The sequence below is a fragment of the Onychomys torridus genome, chromosome 1 (genome assembly GCF_903995425.1).
Source record: "Onychomys torridus chromosome 1, mOncTor1.1, whole genome shotgun sequence".
Lineage (NCBI taxonomy): Eukaryota > Metazoa > Chordata > Mammalia > Rodentia > Cricetidae > Onychomys > Onychomys torridus.
This window is the reverse complement of record NC_050443.1, coordinates 96,881,591-96,896,177: the sequence shown is the minus strand read 5'-3', so window position 1 is coordinate 96,896,177 and position 14,587 is coordinate 96,881,591. Positions and strand designations below refer to the sequence as shown.

Genomic DNA, 14,587 nt, shown 5'->3' with positions numbered 1-14,587 from the left:
TTAACCACCACCCAAGCCAATAGTCTCAAGTAGGTTTCTGCCACTTTCAACTGAAAACATCCTTACTAATGTGTGCACCACGCCCCAGGATTGAACCCAGGACCTTACACCTGCTAGCATTTCTACCATAGCAACGCTCTTGATTCTTTTTGTCAAAACACTTAATTACTCGGGGGGGGGGGGGCACACGTCTACAGTGCCTGCATTGATAACATGATGTCACCAACACAGTACACTCCCTCAGCCTCTTGGGGTGGGATCTTCCTCTTCTTCAGAATCTCATCCTTATCTCCACACTTTATCTGCAAGGAGCATTACCCTCTCACGGAGGCTGCTTCAGACCTCAGCTTGTAAAGAACATGGGTCTCTCTTTTGGCTTCTCTTTAATCAGTAGAAGCCTCATCCTTAGTGTAATTCTGAGTCTATTTTCTAACAGGGGTCAATCAAGTGAAGAGAACTTGCCATAATTAATAAGGTGAAAGGCAATGGAGTGCAAATATGCAAACAGGGATATCCTTGGCATCTCCTAGAGGATGGGGATGTTTTGCATACAGGAAATGACAATGTTTTGAGCACAGGAAGCCATCATCAAACTCTGATGCGGAATGAGTCAAGCTTCAATAGAGTCAAAAGTTTAGCTCTGATGTTTCTGGGTTTAAAACCCACCTGAAATTTCAAACCCACGCTGTACCTCACCCATTACAGAGGAGCAGGTGTGCTGAATGGCGGCTTTCTCTTCCCTATGAAAGTGTCCTTCATGATGGATGTCTGCCATTGACTCCAAGGAGTGGCAGGTGTTCTGGAGACACTTGGCCACAGAGCCTTCTTCACTTAGGAGACATCAATGGAAGGCCCTGGTTCACCACTCACAAGCACACAGATCCTGCACAAAGCTGTAACTGTGGTTCTGTCCTCCGGGGAGCCTGTGACTTATTAGAACCCCTCCCTATAGGTGCACACGATCATGGGGCAAGTGCAGAAGATCCACTGTCACAGCAGAAGCCCCTGTGGGGCTGAGGAAAACAGCTTCTCGGGTTGAATTCTTCAGAAACCAAAAACTGGAGGAGGTCAAAGCACTGAGCGGCATTACTTCGGAGTGAGGGTAAGAGGGCCCCAATTGTCTCCCAACTACCACAGCAGCCCAACCTGTGTCAGGTCACAGGGACAGTGCTCCCTCCCAGGCCTTCTCCAGCGTACATCAGCCCAACTACTTAACAAGGGGACGTGCACGCGCGCGCACACACACACACACACACACACACACACACACACACAATTCAACACAAGGAAAAGTTGGTCTCAAGTGACTGAAAAGCAGCCTGGAGCCTCCTTCCCAGCTGGAACTGAGAAAATTAATCCAGAAAACCAGTTCACTTGGGTGAAGATGACCTTAAATGCCCCCTAATTAGAACTGTGGTAAGTTGGTCTACTTCAAAATTAACTCTTACAAGCAACCCTGCAGCTCTCCTCTCTGTGAAGACCTGTGCCCTAGAACCAGCAGCTAACAGAGCGAGGGAGGTGGAGGAGGAGCCCGTTGAGGAGGCAGGACGCCATGTCTGCGAGCTCAGCATACCCGACAGAGGTAGGCACGGGCGTACACGGACACCAGCGGGTCCCCAATCCCTCGGATCATGCAGGTCAGTCGGGGCAGGCACTCTGAAATCCCCCTGTGGGAGAGAGGAGGGCAGAGTTACACCCCGGGGGAGGACTTGCTGTTCTTCACTTTCATGATAAAGCTACATGTTCCTAAATTCAGGGGAGAAAAACCCAAGTTGTAAGAATCAAGGTCAAAGTTTCAGTTTCGGAATAACCAGTTTCTCTCTGTGGACCCAACTTACTGACACTTCCCTACACATGTCTGAGGGCAGACTTGTTTTAAATTGACTTATTTGGGTGTGTTTGAGGCTGGCCTCAGACTCTTCTCCTGCCCTGGTGGTAGGATTGCAGGTGTGTGCTACCTACCCAGCCCGACTTTACTAATTTGAAGTTTTATCCCTTACCCAGCTTTCCGTCAACTGCCAGCACCCTGAGCTTTTAGATCAGTGGTTCTCAACCTGTGGGTTGCAACTCCTTTGGAGGTCACATATGAGATACCCTGCATATCAGATAATTACATTATGATTCCTAACAGTAGCAAAATTATAGTTAGGAAGTAGCAACAAAAATAATTTTATGATTGGGGGTTACCACAACATGAACTGTACTACAGGGTCGCAGCATTAGGAAGGTTGAGAACCACTGTTTTATATGGATTATTGTTTGGTCCTGGTTCGGTGTCCCAGTTGAGGAGGCAAAAACAACGATTTCTTCAGCACCGATAAACCATCTCGGTCACCCCAGCTCCAAATTAAACGGTTCTCTGCGGGAGGTCCCTGGCTGCCCTTAGGGCCTGTGGCACAGCTGCCAGGCATGATTCTAAATACCACTGGCTTCCTCAAGCCCTGCAAACGGCTCAGAATGGCATTTGTGAGAAATCTCAGCAGCGTGCTGCCTGGGCCCCAGGAGCAAAGACTCCTGCATTCAAGGTCATCTTTACCATTGTCACCAACAGTGGCAGCCCCCCACATAACGTGGTGCAGGCCAGGTCTGCCTGTGTGCCTCCCAGTGCTATGTGTGTAGCTCGGGGCCCACACACTTTCTCATCAGGTCCATGTTCAGCAAAGGTGACTGAGGCTCAGGGTCTCAATCACTTATGGAGACCCATGGCCAGATCCAAGTGGAACTGACCTCCTGTAGGCTACACACTGCCCCATCCCCACGCTTGACTTTTCCTCTCTGTTCATTATATAGGGATTAAAATGCCATCTCCACTTCATTAAGTTCCCACATGTTAAGTGGGAAAATACACAGGTAATTAGCATCGGTCACACACTAAAAACTCATTGACAAAGCTACTGTTGCACCATTGTTGTGTTTGTGTCTTTGGACAGAAACTCTACATACAGCTCCAGCTGAAGAAGGGTCTTACGTTTTGGAGAGGAATTTGTTACACTTCAGGATGGATGCTTCCACATAACTACAGAAATGTTCCGTTAAGGAAGACATGTTCCAGATGGCCTGTTCCCTGTCAGACAAAGACTATTCCAGAAGGAAAACAAAAACAAAAATTAGCTTGAGGCACCAGGAGGCCATCATGGTCTGTGACAATGGAGAGGACCAGATTGGCAGCTGCCCTGTTCTCTCCAGGGTTCTCAAAGCTCTGCACTTACTTAAGCTCTGGGAAAGGTTGTCTATTGGTTCATGGTTCTATGTCGAAATTTAAAATGAATTTAAAATTAAATTCCCATCAAAACCCTGTGGGGAGCGTGGGCCTGAGATAACTAAGATAAAGTCTCCATGCTTCACCACTGGAGTACTGGTGCAGAAGGGCAGGACCTGGACCCTCGAGATGGCCACCAAGCCCGAGGACCCAAGTTTGGTTTCCAGAACCCTCAGGGTGATTCACAACCACCTGTAGACTCAGCTCCAAGGGATCCAAAGCCTCTGGCCTCCGAGGGTACACAAACACACCAGTCACACAGTTAAAAACAAAATAAATCCTTTTTTTAAAAATGAGACTTCTTAATAGAGTTAACATGGGAATGTTCCTCAAAAGAACAAAAGCCCGATTCATGCATCATATTCAAAGTAACCAATGAGAAAACTATCAGGACCAAGTGGGATTCCAAGCAAGGACCTCTCCAGTGTAGCTACCGACTGTGACAGAACCAGGTGTCACCAGGAACTTCTGGGTAGCCGGTCCTATGGCTGCTGACACCAGCCCCACTCTTCCCACCCGTCATTAAAAAGAAGAAAAGGATACAATCGCGGAATGAGTTCCCGGATGGAAGCAATCTTGAAAAACCAATTCAGGCATGTTTCCTTGGCCGTGTCGCTCACGTTCTCTGGGGAAAAGTGATCTGCAACGCAAGACAATCTGTGTTGGTTTCCCAAATCCTGGGTCTGTTTGTTTGTTTGTTTTGTTTGAGACAGGGTCTCACTGTGTAGGCTGGCTGGCCTGCAACTCAGAAATCTACCTGCCTCCAAGCACTGCGACTAAATGTGGGCCACCACAGCTGGCCTGCTCCTGGGTCTTTATAGCTGCTGCAAGTCCAGGAGCAGAAAATGAGGAGGTTGAGTCCCTCCTCGTCTTCAGTGGAAACAGTGACAGGGATGACACCAGTGTACACACATGCTTAGGAAGAGGCACGCATCGTGCATTGTGTCTGAAACAGCATTTGTTGGCTCATTTATCCACACAGTAGATCCCCATCTACTTCCAGAGGTGGAGGCACCTGGAAGTTCAGTGACTTGCCCAGGACACACAGCAAGCCAACCACAGCATGATCATAAGCTAGCAGCCTGGCTCCTTATTCTTAGCCACCACACATTGATGAACCAGAGGTCCTTGATGTGCAGAGCAGTCACTGTGGCAGCAGTTGAGGAATCATGGATGCATCTAGCACCTGGTCTCAACAGGAAATGTGAACAACGCTTTTACCGTAAACGTTATGAGCCAGACCTGAAGGTAAATCAAGGCCTGAGCCAGAGCCAAGCGGCCAGCTCAATACAGCTCCAACACTCCAGTCTCCTGTGGCCACGCTGCCAGCTTATTCCAGTATCTGTTCTTTTTCTTTTTAATAATACAACTCTGGTTTCCCAGACGCACTGGCCATTCCTGCAGCTAGGTATGATCATGTGACTGAGTTTGGGCCCCAGAATATAAACAAAAGCACAATTTCTGTGAACCATCTAAGAGGAGGGACTCTCCTCCTGTTCTCACCAGCCTGACTGGACGACAAAGTGGGAACCTCCATAGGACACTGCCCTGAGGGGTAGTAAGACGCTGAATCTGGGTCCCTGGCTGCCTGCCAGCCTCCACCGTTCTTGATGGTGTTTCGAACTGTCCAGCTCTGCAGCCAATCCTAATCTTTGTTTTCAATAACACAGATTTACTTCTTAGAGTTCTGAACATGACATACATTTTCATAAGGAGTGGAGGGCACAGACAGGAGGGTCACAAGTTCAAGGCCACACAGCAAGACTCTGACACAAAAAGAAAAAGCTAAAATAGTATAGCTCACACAAAAACACACATAAGCACATATATACACACAGAGACACATACATACAAACATATGCATGTAGAGACATACTACACACAGAAACATATATACACACATACACAAGATACACACAAACATACATATACACACATATATATACAGAAACACACATACATGCATAATACAAATGCACACATATACATATACACAAGATGCACACAAACATACATGTATATCCATGTACACACACATTCAGACACATGTATACACACATACAGAGACACATATACAGAGGAATATATACACACATACATGCATACATACACACATACACACACACATATATATAAATATACACATATACATACATACATATATATATATATATATATATATATATATATACCCATGAGACACATACCTATACACACATATGGAGAGACACACACACATACATATAAATATACACATATACATGAGACACAGATGCATATACACACATATATAGGCATACACATATACACATAAAAACATACATGTACACACATGTGTGCGCACACACACACACAGAGCAATCTCACACAATGACAGACAAGTCAAGAAAGAATTAAGAAATGGACTATGGGGGCTGGAGAGATGGCTCAGAGGTTAAGAGCACTGAATGCTCTTCCAGAGGTCCTGAGTTCAATTCCCAGCAACCACATGGTGGCTCACAACCATCTGTAATGAGATCTGGTGCCCTCTTCTGTATACATAATAAATAAATAAATCTTAAAAAAAAAAAAAAGAAAGAAATGGACTATGTTACACAAGACTTTAACACGGCAGAAAACTAAACAGTACTAAACAACAGATTCCTATACTTCATCTGCTCCCCACCCGGCAACGAACAATGTTTACGGTCCCCAGAGGTGCATGGGGACCTGCCCTCAGGACACTACCCAGTGGTGGGGACAAATAGCAGGAAACAGTAACCAGGTGATGGGAACCTGGGAAGACAGGCCCCCAGGCAGTGGACGGGACAAGGCATGAGGAGGCCGGGGGACTAAAGTGATCATGGGAGACTTCTGCACAGCTGGTGTGTGAGCTCCATCGAGTCACGACGGGAGCTGATGACAGGGGCTGCTGTGCTTAGACAGGAAAGCAGATACAGCAGAGGCCCTGGGACAGACCAGTCAGAGCCCAGGAAGCAAGCCCGGTGGGTGGTGAGGCCGGGCGGGCGGGTAGAGATGCCTCCTCAGAGGATTTCCTAAGTGCAAAGGCGATGCCCTGAAGGCTCTGGGTGGAGAGGCACAGATGACAGACTTCATACAGACTTCACAAGTTCGCACTGGAGCATCGACATGGGGAAGAAATCCAGGATTTGGAAATTAACCCAGAAGAGCCTTCCATGTAACAGAGCAGAGGTGCCACCCCCAACTTCTTTTTTAAGTACTTCATTTTTCAACTCTGAACTTTTGCAGATGTTTTAGGAAAAGGAAAGAGACCAATTACTCTAGCTCTCCTTCACTGGCACATTGACTAAGGCCCCTGCTGAACCTGGTGTGGCCCAAGTCAGCTCTGGGGAGAGTCTGGAGATGGGCTTGCAGAGACGATGAGGCTAGGAGGTCTCCCCCACAGAAGACAACACGACTTAGGCACTCGGAGTGAATGCCTTCGTTACACATATGCTGTTTTTTTAAGGGAGAGGACAGTGAGATGGCTCAGTGGGAAAGGGTGCTTGCTGCCAAGCATAAGGACTCGAGTTCAATCCCTGGGACTCACACTAGAAGGAGAAAATGGCCTCCCAGAGTTGTCCTGTAACCTTCACATGTGCGTGCAGCATGGGACGAGGAGTCAGACAGACTCCTTAGCAGGCAGACAGACAGGGAGAGGGGCCGTGACTAGGTAATAACCATGGCGAACTTCCAAGGTTTCTTCCTCACCCTCTGTCAACAGCCTGAGAACATAAAACAAGGGCCTCGATGGCTCCCTCTCCAGCCAGCAGGACCCCTGATGGCGAACTAGTTCAATAGTTCAGCAGACATGTTTACACAGTTGTACAGCTTCTTCAAACTGACCAGCCCTAAGTTAGTAGAGGAAGACCCTCGAGCACTTTAAAAACCCAGCCCTAAAGGGGAGGCTGGTGAGGCCCACTCTGCTCTGCAGAGGGTCCTTTTCTCTGTGTGCCCGTCACATGTGTGTGTTTCCTCACCCCAAAAGCCTTTCTTCAACTGCTCACTGTCTGCTTCCTTTGTTATGTTCCAGATTTCTCTGCTGCCACCTGCCATACTCAAGATTTTTCCTGTCTTTACTCTTTAACTAGCAGTTAACTCTCTTCCTCCACATAATACATAAGTGTAAAAATAAGTGTAAAAAACTTTTTAAAGAAAGGTGGGGGGGGGGGTTGTACTTCTCTTCATCTGTCCTTTCTTTTTTTCCTTCTCTTTCTTTTCCTTCTCCTCCTCTTCTTTTTTTTTTTTAAATGAAGACAGTCTCACCATGTAGTCCAAGCTAGCCCAGAATCCATGATCCCCCTGAATGCTGAGATTACAGGGTATACAAATATACACCATGCCTGGCTTGGTATATGCTTGGCATAACTCTAGAAGATGCTGGAATTTTCCAGACTCACCTGAGCTAAACCACAGATAGAGCTCCTGAGGGTGAAGAGCTCAAAAATCAGCTCCTCGGCCGAGGGACCTGATCCTGATGGAAAGAATGAGTACAAATGTCGCCAGCTTCCTCTCCTCCAGAGTTCCTCAGGCAGAATCTGTGGCGGAGACTTCAAAGCTTTCTTTCTAATTTCAGTTAAGAGTCGTTCCCCAGGACTCTAACAACTGTGGACAAAGTCTGCCCTCCCGCTTTTCAGGTTCTCACACCCACAGAAAACCATCCGAGTGAAGAGTTTAAGAGAAGGGAAGAAATAACGACCAAAGCAATTGCGAGAAAACAAGTCTGGGCTAGCCTGAGCAACATAGCAAGACCTGCCTCAAAACAAAAACAGAACACACCCTGATCTGTATTGCTCCCCGTTAAGTAAAATGTTCAAGTTAAAATGGCTAACTGATGTACTCGGCTAAACACCCTTTGATGTGGCAGCACTTGGAGAGCTTGGGTAGGGCAGCTGGCAACTTTTCCTTTCTTGCCCCCAACCTGCTGTTTGAGAAAAGGATTACAGTAGATGCAAAGTCAAATGTCCCTGGGGTCAGGCAGGCCACACAGAGACAAGGTCTTGACAAGTTAGCCCAGGCTAACCTATATCCTGTCTCCACCTTGAGTGCTAGGACTACCAGTGCCATCACTGGCCAGACGTCTTCCAAAGTTAAGTGACAGCGTAGGAACCAATAGAAGAAGCAGAAAGGTGTGGAGGCCACACCTGAGGTCCCAGCCAGCACTTGGGAGGCAAAGCAGGAGAATAAGTTCAAGGTCACTCTCCTTAGAGGAATTTAAGGCAAGCCTGGGCTACATGAGGCCCTGTCTCAAAAACAACAACAAAACCAAAAAACACCACCACCAAGCAAGCAAAGCAAGCAGAATTAAATGTATTATTTGTGTGTGCATGCGTGCGTGTGTGTGTGTGTGTGTGTGTGTGTGTGTGTGTGCGCGCGCGCGTGTGTGTGTGTGTGTGTGCGTGCGTGTGCGTGTGCGTGTGCGTGTGTGTGTGTGTGTGTGTGTGTGTGTGTAAGCACACATGCATATGTATCTGAAGGAGGCCAGATGAGGACATCAGCTTCAGATGCCCTGGAACTAGTTACAACTGGTTTGTGAGTCACCCCATGTGGTGCTAGGAAACAGTCTGGGTCCTCTGTACTCGCTCTTGACGGCTGACCCATCTCTAAAAATGCCCCCAGGAAAGGATTTTCAAAAGTTGCTAGTTGGACTGGAGAGATGGCTTGGCTGTTAAGAGCACTTGCCGCTCCTGCAAAGAATCCAAATTGTTTCCCGGCACCCACATGAGGTGGCTCACAACCACCCATGACTCCAGCTCCAGAGGATCTGATGCCCTCTTCAGGTCTTCAAGGGCTTCAGGCACATAAGCAGTGCACAGAAATACATGCAGTTTTTTAAAAAATTCCATTTTGCCAAAGAAAGCACACAAGTTTAATTCTGGCAGTTGGCTGAGGTTTGGTGCTGATGCCCATGAGTCACATATGTCAACATACTCTCAATAAATAAATTTGGATTTCCCAGATCCCTGGCCAACAGAGACAATCTTCCCAGGGGACTGGCCTTGGCACCCCTTTCCAGGGTCCTAAACTTACCCGAAAGGAGCCACTAAAAACTTGGCTACAGTGTGAGGGGTGGGTGGGAGGCATAGGAGCAGCACCAGCCACAGAAATGCCGTGAGAGCCAGAGAAGGTAAAAGAGGTCCGGCTGCCTGCACTGGCGTACTGAGGCCCAGTTATCTGGAGTACTGTCTTAACCCGGGACCAGACTGAAAAGTCACCAGCAGCTTATGTGGCCTTTGTTTGCATTAAGTCTGATAATCCAGTGTCTTCTGTCATTTCTTTCTTTCCTCTTTCTGAGTGCTGACGATGATGTCCTGCACGCGTTAGGTTAGCACTCTACCACTGAGCTATATCCTTAGTCCTTGGGGTCTACAGACAGGATTTTACTATGTAGCCCAAGCTAACTTTGAACCACAATCCTTCTGCCTCAGTCTCCTGAGTGCTGGTACATGCTGAATTCCAGGCACGAACCTCCACACTGGGCTATCTACTATCTCCATTTACAGCCAAAACTCATTCTGTTTGCTAGTCACATCTCAAGTACCAAGAGCAACAAGGGGCTGGTGACCACTGGACCAGACAGTACAGGCACAGCGCCAACTCTGCTGCCATGGGCTTGTCCTTCTGTGATGAGACCAGGTAGCTCCCAAGAGCTCAGTAGACCTAAAGTTGTGTACAGCATGTTTTTTTCTGAGAAATGTTCACATTAAAGAATTTTTAAAAGATGGGTGAATAAATGGACAGGTAGACAGATGGATGGATGCATGAATGGGTGGATGAATGGGTGGGTGGAGGAGGATGGGAAGGGCAGGTAAATGGATGGATGGGGGATGGGTAGGTGGATGGGGATGAACAGAGGACAGGTAGGAGGGTAGACAGATGCTATTTGGATGGATGGACAAAAAAGAGGACCAGGGAGGGAAAAGAGGAGGGTGAGAAAAAGGGAGTGGGGAAGAGAGGAGGAAGGGTACAGGTCAAATCACGGGTTCCTGTCACTACTGCTGTGTCCTGGCCCCCTGACGGGAACCACTGCCAGGAGCAGGGAGAAGGTTGTGGCTCCAACTGGAGAGAATGGACGGGTGTCTCACAGCAAAGCTTGGGAGCTAAAGAGGGAAAGGACAGGAAGCTGCCACTGAAGATGCTGCACCTGAATGCATTGTCGTCATCGTCACTCATGTGACAATACAAGTCCATCATCCACCTGTCCCATTAGAACCTCCTGGGGATTTAAAATTGGTTGGCAGTAAGTTTAATGCCAACATCATTTATGAATAGACTGAGGAGTCGGGGCATCTACTACTATTGATTTATTTGATGTTCTCTCGTGCATACACAGTTTTTATTTAAGTAATTTGCTTCTTGGAAAGAAAGACACATAGGAAACAGGCATGGTACTGAACAGCAGAAGAGAAGCTGGTGTAGATGGTCCGGTTCCACCCATTCCAATTCTGTGCACTCTGATGACTTGCCTGCTTGCAGACCTGGTGATGGCTTTGGACGACTGAGACAATCAGACCTCAAATGCGTTCCTTTCAACACACTAAAATTAAAAACCTTATCCATTTTCAATAAATCCTGACTTGATTAAAACCTTCTAATATGGTTTAGGGCAGATTGGTGCCCAGAACCCAGGAAGCGTACGTAGCATTACCTGGCAAGGCGCTACGGCTGTCCACACACATGGAGTAGATTCGCTCGTAGACCAGCTTTCCTAGGAGAAAAAGACATATGGTATTGACATCACACACCACAGGAGCAAACATTAAATAAATGTTGCTAATTAGGGACAGGAAAATGGAACCTGGCAGCAGGCATTAACTGAGGGAATGCTGCCACCTAGTGGCAAACATTTTTAGCAGCTGTGCTTTGGGACTTTTTGTTTGTTTGTTTTGTTTTTCTGGTGAAAAGAGGAAAAGAACACAGAACTTAGGACCACAGCAGCCCAAGGTGTCCTCATACACTCAACAGAAAGTGCACTACATTGGACTCTAGCTCCAGCCACGCCTAGCTTAGGCATCAGATGCAAATAAGTGGCCTTCGGCCAGAACTCAGTCAATGAGATCAGGGAATGTACAGCTGACCCACACCCTGAGGACCATAAAACTCTGTAGTATTTTTTAACTTAATTACTCTAGGTAAATTCAGTGAATTCGTGTGAAAGACTGGCTTCTTCACCCAAAGCTGTCTGCAAATGTGCCCTTGGCACTACAGCTACCACACTGCAGCTGGAAACAATGAGTGGCTGCACTTCTGAGCAGCCATGCCCTCCTGCTCAGTGCATCAGCCCAGGGCGCATCCAAACCTGAGCTTCTCTGGGGCAGACACTCCCTGTTTTGACTGTGGGTACCTCCAGCACCTGGCCAGTGCATAGTGGTACTCAGGATTTGTTGGGTGGATGGACATTTTAGGTTTTATAGGTCACAAGTTACTGTGTCAACTACTTGACTTTGCCACTGTAGCACACTGGCAGCCAGTCTTCCCTAGCCCGAATTCAAGTCCCCAGCATGGCATAAACTGTGTGCACACACCTGCAGTTTCCACACTTGGGAGGTGGAGGCAGGAAGATCAGAAGTTCAAGGTAATCGGCTACAGAGTGAGTATGAGCCAGCCTGGACTACACGAGAGCCTCTCTTACAGATAAAATGAACAAATAAATAAATACTCTAGTTTTCAAAACTAGGTGACCCCAAAGCTGATACAGACAGCTTTATTTATCCTGTGCATGCTGTTGAGAAAATGTTATTGACATACATGAAATACAAGTCACAGTTCTCCCAAATCACCTCCAGTTTAAATGTATTTCTTTTCTTTCTCAGTGACCTCATTATTCAGGGCAGGGAAGAACAACATACTTTGTCCAGACATGGAAGAAGATGGGAGAGCTGCAGCATCTATCTGGTCAGAGAACATATGACCCAGGGGTGCTGTATAGAGATGACAGTGTCAGGTTGCAGAGGAGGCTACAGCCAGGCTCTGAGGTCCCAACCAGGAGCGTCTCAAAGCAGACTAACTAACTAAATGCCTGAGTGCTGTGGGATGGTCTGTATGTCAAATGGTTGTTTTGATTGGTTAATAAATAAAAACACTGATTGGCCAGTAGCCAGGCAGGAAGTATAGGCAGGACAAGCAGAGAAGAGAATTCTGGGAAGTGGAAGGCTAAGGCAGAGAGACACTGCTAGCTGCCGCCATGACAAGTGAGATGTAAGGTACCGGTAAGCCATGAGCCTCATGGCAACTTATAGACTAATAGAAATGGGTTAATTTAAGATAGAATAAGTAGATAACAAGAAGCCTGCTGCTGTTTGTAAGCAATATAAGTCTCTGTGTGTTTACTTGGTTGGGTCTGAGCAGCTGCGGGTCTGGCAGGTGAGAAAGATTTGTCCTGACTGTGGGCCAAGCAGGACTGGGGAAAACTCTAGATACACCTGAGGACCCTGGGAATGCACAGGCCTGGGCCCAGCTCAGAGCTTCAAGAGACAAAGATTTAGGGAATGTGACTAGAACGTCGACTTTGAACCACATCGCTGGGAACTCCTTATACATGCTCGGGTATGAGAGACACTAACTGAGAGACTTGAAATGGTGACTAATGACCCATGTCCCCTAAACTGGTACTTCTCAGACCCAGCATACAGGCAGAGCACCTGAGGCTCCTGAAAATCCCTATCCAATGTGATGTCTCTCTATCCATCCCCAGAGACTCTCACAGAACTGGTCTGGGTGCAGCTAAACTCTCTGGGAATAACTGTAAGAACCTGGGGACAGCAGTGTACAGCCAAGGTGAGAAGGCCAGCTTGGAACCCCCAACTCCCAATAACCCCCTTCAACACACACACTGCAAGCTCTGGAAGCTTCAGAGAATGGGCTCCAATGCCAGCGTCCCCCAACACTCCCTCCACTCCCACCCTTTGCTTTCATAACACAGGGCCACACTTGTGAAGAGAGAGATAGAGATTCCCTCCCTGACACAGGGATGCCATCAGGTCACACTGGACAGAGGTACTGCTTGTCCCTGCACACACTGAGGAACAATACAAACTCCTTTACTTCCTACACAAAAGCCTGCTACCTCTCTAGAACCAGCCTTCAGAAAAGACAACTGCTTTTTATATTCCAGCCTCACACTGCTGTTCACTACTGCCTTTCTTTGTTCAGGTAGTGGCATTGTTTCCAGAAACAATAATCTTTGCCTGAGTTCATTCTGTATGAATATGCATGTGAGTGTGAGCAATTGAGTGTGTATACATACGTGTGGCCCATGAATGCATTGCCTATCCATGAACAAATATGCAGAGGAGAATTTTTGGGTTCTCCTCTACTACTCTCTGCCTTTAGTCTTTGGAGTCGGGGACTCTCATCAAACCTGAAGCCAGGCCGGAAGCCACCAAGCTCCAGTGATCTTTCTAGCTCTGCCGCCCACAGCAATGGGTTTGCAGGTGCACACACAGATGACCATCTTCAATGTGGATTCTGAGGCTTTGAACTCAGGGCCTCATGCTTACACAAAAACCTCTCCCTCGCTAAGTTGTCTCCCCCTAAGCCTTAGTTCTTTTCCTGACTCACTTTCTGACACCTCAAAGACTCCATGACTGGAAAGCACCGTGGTGACAGTGAACATGTTCTGAGCATGAACTCTCTGCCTGACACTACCCATAATTATTTACCACAGTCCTGCCCATGACTCTTAGGAGAGGAAAAATGCTCCGTGTTCCTTACACACCTGCTCAGGTAGTTCTCTCCAGAAAGTCTGTGAGGGTGTCACCTATGCACCATTTCCCAGGTAGAAAAATTGAATGTCAAACACATGATTCTGAGGAGCAGCAAGCAGCCTGGGAAATGAGCAGCCGACATACATCTGTAGTCTCTACCGAGATGCCAACCAAAGCAGGCCACACTCCTACCCTGGTTGTGCATCTCCAGATGCCTGGGTCGAGAGCCCTGTGGTCCTGCACTGCAAGATGCTCCAACCCTCGGTCGATCATGCTGACAGCCAAGACGCAGGTTTGTTTGAACAGCACATGACAACACCGACCACGGGACTCGGGATTTGTATCCAGGTAAGGCAGGGCTCTACTTTTTCAAAGCTGGAGACTTGTAAGCACCAAACATGACCAGAACCCAGTCCTCTTTCTTTGGGCAGCAGCACCACACGTTTGTGGGTGATCAACCCAGGCTCAGAAGTCAGCCCATCTCATTGTCAGGTATCACGACATGTCCAAGCCAGCCCAGTGAGGCAGAATTCAAAGACCTTTGTTGGGCTGCTTGGAAAAAACAGCCCTTTCCTCACTCAGCAACCACCAGCAGGAAAGCTGACGGACGGACGCACGGAAC

General features: G+C 47.6%; 1 protein-coding gene across 1 annotated transcript in view; it reads right to left on the bottom strand.

Annotated features, from left to right (window-relative positions):
* The window catches only part of Vps35l (VPS35 endosomal protein sorting factor like), a 107,646-nt gene that overhangs the window by 71,141 nt on the left and 21,918 nt on the right, over positions 1-14,587 (bottom strand). Inside the window, exons 9-12 of the mRNA XM_036195458.1 lie at positions 10,908-10,967; positions 3,803-3,899; positions 2,969-3,016; positions 1,574-1,667 (exon numbers count right to left, since the gene is read on the bottom strand). Of these exons, the coding sequence (XP_036051351.1) occupies positions 1,574-1,667; positions 2,969-3,016; positions 3,803-3,899; positions 10,908-10,967 (299 nt within the window). The remainder of the gene's footprint in view (positions 1-1,573; positions 1,668-2,968; positions 3,017-3,802; positions 3,900-10,907; positions 10,968-14,587) is intronic.